We start from the raw sequence: 9,489 nt of genomic DNA on the forward strand, positions 1-9,489 counted from the left end.
GTAGCTGATGCCTTTATCCAAACTCAATTATATAATCATCTGTTAGGAGTTGTTTTCTTCTTTCAGCAACTTAGAGCTCCATGCATTTAAATGATAAGCGCTAGTTTGAACCCACATACTTTCAGTTAGTGGCCCAGATCGTTAGCCACTAAGATAACTACTTTTTTATTTACTTATTTATTTTAGCTAAAGGTCTCTGGTCTTTTTGGATGTTTGAGGAACAAATGACTAAAGCCAATGTGCACGTATCCACTACTATTACAAAGTAACTGTTGCTATTTAGGAAGGGGTGTGCGCTCGGGTTTTATTGGACAAACCCGACCCAGACGTTTTTCACGAGCGCGCAGTGGGAGGAGAGAATGCAGCACGCTGGATATCAAAAATAAACCTCATTTCTCGAGTATAAATACCAGCGACACAATCCAGAAACAGTACCGTGGACTTAACACCGCACAATAATTGGCTCCGATTAAAATTAATTTAGATTTAACTTTATTTATACAAGCAATAGACAGGGTACATGAAAACTTAGTATCGGAATAGGTTTGATTCATTGAAGGCATATGTGCTTGATAATAATTATCAAAGTTTGTCGTAATACTTCCAAGCAGTTTACGAGAGTTTGACTTACTCTGTGTTTTTACCAGAGACTGCAGGTTGTAAATTAAAATTTAAAAATCATTTCTGCTTAAATTAGCAATCAATTACAATGTGGTCGTGTTGGGTTATAGCCTCCCTAATAATTTGCCTCGTCACCAAAACGTTGTCTCACTCATTTGAGACTGAGGACATTACACCAGTACGGTTAACGGGACGGACCGGTGGACGTGTGGCAAGGAGAAGTGAAGAACAGCCGAGCTTCAGACTGACGGCTTTCGGCAGGAACTTCACTCTGAATCTGACACCGGACAGCACGTTTATATCACCAGCACTGAAGGTCTATCGCATAAAAGCCAAACCGCAGTCTTCCTTCAGCAACCTGACAGATTTGTATAAATCCTTAAATCAATCCGAAGACGCTGGGAGCGATTTAATCGACTGTTTTTACACCGGGGCTGTTGATTCCAATGAGGACTCTGTCGTCTCTGTCAGTCTGTGTCACGGGGTTTTGGGATCATTTATAACGGATGGTAATGAATATCTCATCGAGCCTAAACGCCTCGGCTTGGGGAAATACGGAAAACTCACCGAACAGTTGCATGTCATTAAAAGAAGACGTTTTACAAAGTCCCATCAGGTATCTGAACCGCTGTCAGATATCAGAGAAGATCACGAACAGCTGATGTATGATGAAGATAGGATGGCATCCAGGAGGAAACGCTTTGTTTCAGCTCCCAGGTTTATCGAGACCTTAGTGGTCGCAGACGCTTCCCTGACACATTTCTATGGAGATGAGATTAAGGTAAATGTAAAAACCTGAAAAAGTTATTAAATGTTAAAATGTTGGCTGAGATTTACGCTAATAACACGCATAATAAAATGACATCCTTAAAGGAGTACTTCAAAATGAAAATTCTGTCATCATTGACACGGCCTCTTGTCATTTCATACCTGTATGACTGTCTGTCTTCCGCACAACACAAAAGAAGATTTTTTGAAGAATGTTGTTAACAGCCCCCATTCACTTGTATTGGTTTCATTAGAAGCGAATGGGGGGCTGTGCTGTTTTGTTACCAACATTTTTCAAAATATCTTCTTTTGTCGTTTTGATGGTGAACTACTCCTTTAATAAAAAGGCTCCTTAATGTGTTCATGTAGCTCATTGCATTGGCGATGCAAAGTTTGTGGGTTCGACCCTATAGGGAACACACATGTTGCGTAATCCGTAATGTATACCTTGTTAGTGAAATGCGTGGATGTAAATATAAAATCCCTTTAAATCATTGTCAAACAAAATGATTAACATCACAGTCTAATGGGAACTCATTTCCATTTGATCCTAAAATAGCCTAGATAAAACTGTGTGTTCTGTGTTTGTCAGCTATGTGAGAGACATACCTCCAGGGAGATTTCAAAATAATAAAAAGATACAGTAATGACTCGCATTCAGATGAACAGCACTGATCTTCGCACATGTGGAACACCGCCCCCTGAAATTCTCTTTTATGCAGTCATCGAAAACAACTGATCGGAAATGTCAAGAGTGTGAATAAATGAACTCTGGGTTGGGATCATGAGGCAGATAGCAGATGTCGGAATTGGGATCCAAATCTCGTAATTTGCAGTTCTGGAAACACAATTCCTTATAAAGAAATGTACGTCATAAAGGACCACCGGTGGCTGGCATTCCTTTGCCAGCACTATTCAACGAACAAACCACTATTTGTGTGGAGTCGACAGAAAAATATGCTGAATGAAATGAATCTCTGGTTGTAATCACCCTTTTACATCCATTGGGTATATTGGCGAGAGTAAATATATAAAACACAAAAATGCCCCCAGACATTTATTTGTTCCTGAAAGTAAAATCTCTTGGTTTTTATAAGTTCTTGTTTTTTAATTCTTACACGAATTAGAGTGAATGAAATTGCACTCCGACTGAGATGGTCTGCCAAGATATCGTGCTTTTACACTAAACATTCCACTACAGTTGGCAAACGGTGATCCACTCATGGTTTTCTCTCCTCAGCACTACCTTCTGACCCTGATGTCAGTGGCTGCTCAGATTTACAAGCATCCCAGCATTAAGAACTCCATCAACATAGTGCTTGTGAAGATGCTGATCGTGGAGGACGAGGAGGTCGGACCATCCGTCTCCAGCAACGGGGGCGTCACGCTGCGCAACTTTTGTGCCTGGCAACAGCTCTTTAACCCACCCAGCCACAGGCATCCCGAGCACTACGACACCGCCATACTTTTTACTAGAGAGGTGAGCGAAGATATGTTATGGGGTATTATGTATTTCAGGGTCATGCTTTGGGGCCCAAAATAGTGCAGCGATATCCATTTGTGGCTTCTATTTTAATATCTACGACGAAACGTAATATCTTGGGATTCCAGACATTATCTGAATTTCGAGTTGCTACAAATAAGGTTTTGCTTCTGATATACTTCTGAATAGGGAATTTGCGTCTGTAGCGTAACCTCTCCAAAAGTGAGCTGTGGGGTCATTTTAGAGCACTTGAAAGTGAAAATAGAAGCCTGCAGCTCCTCTGAACGACGCACATATGTGAGACAAAGTTCTTTGGCTATGCGAGGTCCAGATGTGCATTGAATCATGCGTGTTTTGTGGTCTGTCTTTTGCTTTGGAAAAATTTGTCTCAGTCTCTGATCGCTGGGCAAAGGATGGAAAAGACTCAAGGCATGTTTCTAAGATACGTTTCAGACGGCACACTTTTTCTCACTTCATAGGTTTTCCGTCAGCCAAAATAATTTGCTACGATTTACGATGGAAGCACTGGCAAATATGTTTCTCTCCCGTACAGTTAATCAGAACGAGCTACATTTCGGAAACAGCAATCTTATTTTTTTATTCTAAACCTCCCTCAAGGACATCTGTGGACATCAGAGCTGTGACACGATGGGCGTGGCCGACGTGGGGACCATGTGTGATAGCAAAAGGAGCTGTTCTGTTATTGAAGACAACGGTCTTCAGGCTGCTTTCACAACCGCCCATGAGCTAGGTGTGGATATCCTCTGATGAACTCACGCCCAAGTTATTATTAATTATGGTTAAACTTGATTTGCCCTTCAGTCTTTTAACTGTCAATATTGTCTTTTTTTTCAGGTCATGTTCTGAGCATGCCTCATGACGACGCCAAGAACTGCGAGCAGCTTTTTGGACATCTAGGAGAGGATCATGTCATGGCTCCTGTGTTTACCCAGTTGCGCAAGACTTCTCCTTGGTCCCCCTGCAGCGCTTTGTACGTCACCGAGTTTTTCAACAATGGATATGGTATGCACAACCTTCACACTTTTTTTTAATTGTTGCTTATTTATGATGGCTTCATTATGTGTTTTATATTTAGTATGTAGAACAGATGACAGATTGGTTTAGAAGGGGTCTCAGGGAGTACACAAACCGTGCTTTTAATGCATTGTAAGTTACATATATGTAAATAAACCATTAAACTGTCAGCTAAACTAATGAATTGAACGTCCTTATCATCTTTTGCTAGCTAGTAATTATGTAAATATTTTTAGTTCCTTTCACAAAAAAAGCATTCCTGTCACTTCATTCCAACTCGTAACAATGAAATATAACAAATATTTGTTCTTTCCAATGGGCCATGTTGCGTTGGTCTCACACGTTTCCTTATTTAACTGCAGTATCATTGATGTGGGCAGTTCCCCACGTGGATTTTTGTTGCTCGTGTTTCCCGTCGCAGCACACTGGCCCAGATGTGCATTCCTGCTAGTCTCTCTAAATGTCGGCTGCAGGAGCCAAACGTTCCTACTGTTACACAATCCTTTGATTTGGTGATTTACTGCTCTCGAACTCTTGCTCTGGATAATAACAGGAGACTGCTTGCTGGACACCCCGGACAAGATGGTGGCACTGCCTACCGAGCTGCCGGGCGTAACTTACGGCCTGGATCGCCAGTGCCAGCAGCTATTTGGAGAGGAGTTTTCACATTGTCCCAATGCTTCAGCTGGCGAGGTGTGCAGACAGCTTTGGTGCCAGCAGGAAGGCCAATCTGTGTGCACAACCAGGAATGGCAGTCTACCCTGGGCGGACGGCACGGGCTGTGCCCCTAACAGGACGTGTCTGAACGGCAAATGCATGTCTTCTGAAGAAGTCATGAAGCCTAAGGTATATCAGATTGATTAAATCTTCCAATAAATTGGAATTTCATTCTGTGCTTTTTTTATATTACTACAGTGGTTTCAAAACATGATCTGTTCACTGAATAACCATCTGTATGAAGAATGTAAATATAAATTGAATTGTCAGAGTATGGTCATACAGGATCTGTCCAGCTTAGTTAAAAGTAGTTTTCCACAATGTTTTTTTTTTTTGTCAAAAAACTGTCATCATTATTGCTGAATACACATTTCACCTTTAAGATTCTGGGATGTTAATGATTTTGTGTGCTTTGGGCTCAGGCAGCTGTGGATGGAGGCTGGGGTGAATGGGGACCATGGCAACCCTGTTCCAGATCATGTGGAGGAGGAGTGACGTTCTCCTATCGAGAGTGCAACCACCCATCTCCTCAAAACGGTGGAAAATACTGTGTGGGCCAAAGAGTGAATTACCAGTCCTGCAACACACAAGCCTGTGAAAATAACCGAGGTGGGTTGATTTTGTCGATCTCAGATGCCTTCGAGTCATTCACATTGCACCGTCATTAATATTCATTTTATTTTTTATTATTGTAGGGAAAAGTTTCAGAGAGGAGCAGTGTGAGAAGTACAACAATCCCAGTCACTTTGATGTAAACGGAAATGTGAAGCAGTGGATACCAAAATATGCTGGGGTATCTCTGAGGGACAGATGTAAACTCTTTTGCCGGGCGAGAGGCAGCAGTGAATTCAGAGTGTTTGAATCGAAAGTACGTCACAGAATACTTTCTAAAGTATGTTCATACAGCTTTCCTGTAGCTCTGTGGTAAGAGCATGGCATTAACAACGCCAAGGTTGTGGGTTCGATCCCAGGGTATTGCACATACCTAGAAACAAAATGTCTAGGATAATGCAATGTAAGTCGCTTTGGATAAAAGCGCCTGCGTAAATGTAATGTAAATGTTCATAGTTGCTTAAAGATCCAGTGTATGAAATTTAGCGGCATGCATCTAGTGGTGAGGTTATGTATTGCAACCAACGGTCACTCCTCCCTTTCAAGGTGCTACAGAAGTCTTCATGTTTTCATTTTTTTAATTTTATGTGTTTCTTATTTACGAAACATGCTATGTAGAGACGTTTGTCCATTTAGTGCTACTGTAGAAACAACATTCCATGCAAGGATGTAGTAGATAGAAATAGCTCATTCTAAGGTAATAAAAATATAACGCTTCATTATGTAAGGTCTTTATACACCTCTGAAGACTGCTATGTATATTATATTGCATTTCTGTAGATCCTTCAAAAAATGACACACAGCACCTTTAAAAAAGAAATAAAACAATTAATCAGCTAATAAATAATAGAGTCTAACAAGTCTCAAGAAATAGTATTTACATTCAGTACTGTATTTTGTTCGATTGTAGGTAATCGATGGAACTCCATGCGGTCCAGACACTACATCATTTTGTGTGCAAGGCCAGTGCATCAAAGCCGGCTGTGACCTGGAGATCGACTCTAGTAAGAAGCTGGACAAATGTGGCGTGTGTGGTGGAGATGGGCTGAGCTGCAGGATGATATCCGGCTCGTTCAACAAAATCGTGTAAGTATTGACTTTTATCTTAACTGTACTCTCTCTTAAAGTGGTTGTGTCCACAATTAATAAATTATTTCTTACTTCTTTAGCCACGGATATAGAGACATTGTGACGATTCCAAGCGGTGCCACTAACATTAACATCAAACAGCAGAGTCACGGTAGCATACCGCATGACGGACATTACTTGGCCATACGGAGGGAAAACGGTGAATACATCCTAAACGGCAACTTCTCAGTATCCACAGTGGAGCAGTATATTCCGGTTCTTGGAGCTGTGCTGAAGTACAGCGGATCGTCCAGCACGCTAGAGAGAATCCAGAGCTTCCGGCAGCTCCGGGAACCAATCACCATACAGCTGCTTTCCACCGCTGGTGAATCCATCCCACCGAAAGTCAAGTACACATTCTACATCCCTAAAACCATGTCTTTCAACAAACCAAAAGAAAAGAAGCCGGCTGGTAAATTTATCCATCCTTTCGGCGTCCCACAATGGGTCGCAGGAGAGTGGTCTGAATGTTCAAAAACCTGCGGCTCGGGATGGTCCAGGAGGAATGTGGAATGTAAGGACAACGCTGGTTACTATTCAAATCACTGCAATAAACATCTCAGGCCTTCTGATATTAGGCCATGCGCAGATCTACCATGTCCCATATGGCAGATAGGACCTTGGTCATCATGCTCACAGACTTGTGGCCATGGGGAACGGAACCGAAATGTCCTCTGCATCGATTACACCGGGCAAACTGTGGAACCAGAGAGCTGTGACCCATCTAAGATGCCAGAGTCAGTATCTGAAAAGTGTTTTTATCAAGAATGTTGGAAGATTTAAGGGTGATAAGATGTTCCTGTGAAATGAAATACAGATTGGATGTTGACTGTGCTTCAGGTTGGGGCAGGAAATGTTTAGCTTTAGAAGAGTGAACACGGTTGTAAAATAATAAATGATTTGATCACTTCAGCTTTGTTTTCCAAATGTATGTATACATTTATAACCACTATTGAAGTTTTAGCTAGTAGAAATCTACCTCAGCAAGCCATACTTTATTGCCATTTTCCTACTTTCTCCAAATTACTATTGAGTCTTACTGTTCTTCAAAAGTTAGGCAGATTCTATATATAATTCATATTTAATAATTACAGATAATATGTAAAACTCAGAAGTTTATAACATTCCTCTCAGATTGAAATCATTTAGGTTAAACTATTTGTATTGTTTCTGTATCATGTGAGGAAAACAAATGAAATCAGACCATCAAGGTGCTAATAACTTATTGTATTAATTTGCATTGTGACTAGGCTTTTTTTGAGTTTGCAATCACCTGCTAATTTAGACATTAATAATCACAAATTAGTTTTAATATAGTTTAGGAAATATCTGTAACATAATGGGGCGGTTTCCCGGACAAGGATTATTTTAAAACAGAACTAGGCCTTGGTTAAATTAGGATATTTAAATTGTTTCTAAAAACATACTTTACAAAACATTACTGGTGTGCATCTTGAGACAAAATAATCACACTGATTTATTTTAAGACATGTCAGTGCAAGTTGTTTTCGATTAAGACACCGCTAACATTTAAGTTAGTCTGGGACTAGGTTTAAGCCCTGTCTGGGAAACCGCCCCGACGTGTGTCTATTCAGACAGTTAAATAAGTTTTACCGTTGTTGTTCTTTGTATAAAACACTGTTTACTTCAAAAGTGCACATAGCAAATTGTGAATTGCTCTGTGAATGATAAAAAGATTTTTCTATGCAGTTTTCAGACCTTGCAGGGTCCTGCACTTGCTTTTGTAGTTTTATAGATGTTTGTTAGCTAGGTTTTGAAAGCGCTTTGAAGACGTGAAAATGTTGCATGTTGTTGAGCTCAAACATTGCAGCATGAACGAATGTCTAATAGGCTGGATGCAGATAACTTAGTCCCAGATAACATTTATGAAATGCTCCTGTAAGCTTTTAAATGATTGTATATGAATGTTAATATTGCATTAATTATTCCGGTTTTTGTACATTTCAAATATCAATCATATTACGACAAAACATGTTATCCCTTCAGTGAAGGACTATGCTTGTGTTACTTCATTGTAAAGCTATTTATTTTTGTAAAGTTTTTAGTGTCTTCAAGTGAATACATTATGCAATGTTTTTACGACATGTTGCTTTCCTTTCGTATTATTTCATTAAAGAAATGTTTGAATGTATAACAAAATTGTCTTTTATATTTAACTGTTAAAACATATTTTGAAACAGTGTTTGCATTTACACTGTTACAGCTTGATGACCGGCTTGGAATAAAACTGTTGAACGTTGTGGATTGTGTAAAGTGCTATGCAAATAAAAATTACTTGAAAATGGATTGAAGTTGCGTTAGTTATCAAATCCTACTCCAAGGAATTCTGGCTGACCTGGCTGTATTTGTTCTTGTTGAGCCTAGAAGCACTGAGATGTGTTCAATTAAGGTCCTGACCAGGAAGGCAGGGAGCTCTGATTTGCAAAGCTGAGCTGGAGACAGTCTTTAATTCAACCTGGGATGTCAGAAGAGATGTGCGGCTAAGATTGTGGAGTCTGTGGAGTGAAATGAGTGGTAAACTAGTCTGCAAAGCAGTAACAGAGAAAGCCACAAGACTACACCCAGAGATGGCAAAAGTACACACATCCTTTACTTAAGTAGAAGTACAGATACTCATGTTTAAAAGTACTCAAGTAAAAGTATAAAGTATGGGCTCTAAAATGTACTTTAGTAAAAAGTAGCCAATACTACTACCTGTTTTAGAGTCACGCTCGTACCTCACAACTGAACTACCATTATGTAGAACACAAGCATAAAAAAGACTGATGGAATAAATCTATTTGCCAGTGGAAAAAAACACAAATGTATAATACAATTATGATGTAAGATAAGAGTGTAAAGGACAAGCGTATTGATAATAATTGTGACAGAATTCCCTTTGTCTCAAGTTCTCAACCATAATTTTAGCTATTCTTTGTGTTGCTTTCCGCCTTGGCCCGTGGCAGCTTCTTAGACTACTAGCCTATGTCTGCGATGCGTAATAGCCAGGAAATGACTGTTTTGTGTGATTGTCAAAACATTTTATAACAGAATTTCACTGCTTTCAATTTTAGATTAACTGTCCCTTTAAATTTTAAGCACAGACCATTCATGGACATATCATT

At 39.9% G+C, this 9,489-nt stretch overlaps 1 protein-coding gene across 1 annotated transcript; it reads left to right on the plus strand.

The window, feature by feature from the left end:
• Positions 1-417: 417 nt before the first annotated feature.
• LOC130565288 (A disintegrin and metalloproteinase with thrombospondin motifs 8) lies at positions 418-8,664 on the plus strand. The gene is made up of 9 exons (XM_057351906.1): positions 418-1,402; positions 2,630-2,869; positions 3,491-3,623; positions 3,728-3,895; positions 4,461-4,753; positions 5,047-5,233; positions 5,320-5,492; positions 6,147-6,322; positions 6,406-8,664. Exons 1-9 carry the CDS (start codon positions 710-712, stop codon positions 7,145-7,147), a joined length of 2,805 nt encoding a protein of 934 aa, XP_057207889.1. The 5' UTR covers positions 418-709; the 3' UTR covers positions 7,148-8,664.
• Positions 8,665-9,489: the final 825 nt, after the last annotated feature.

The sequence above is a fragment of the Triplophysa rosa genome, linkage group LG14, assembly GCF_024868665.1.
Source record: "Triplophysa rosa linkage group LG14, Trosa_1v2, whole genome shotgun sequence".
Taxonomy (NCBI): domain Eukaryota; kingdom Metazoa; phylum Chordata; class Actinopteri; order Cypriniformes; family Nemacheilidae; genus Triplophysa; species Triplophysa rosa.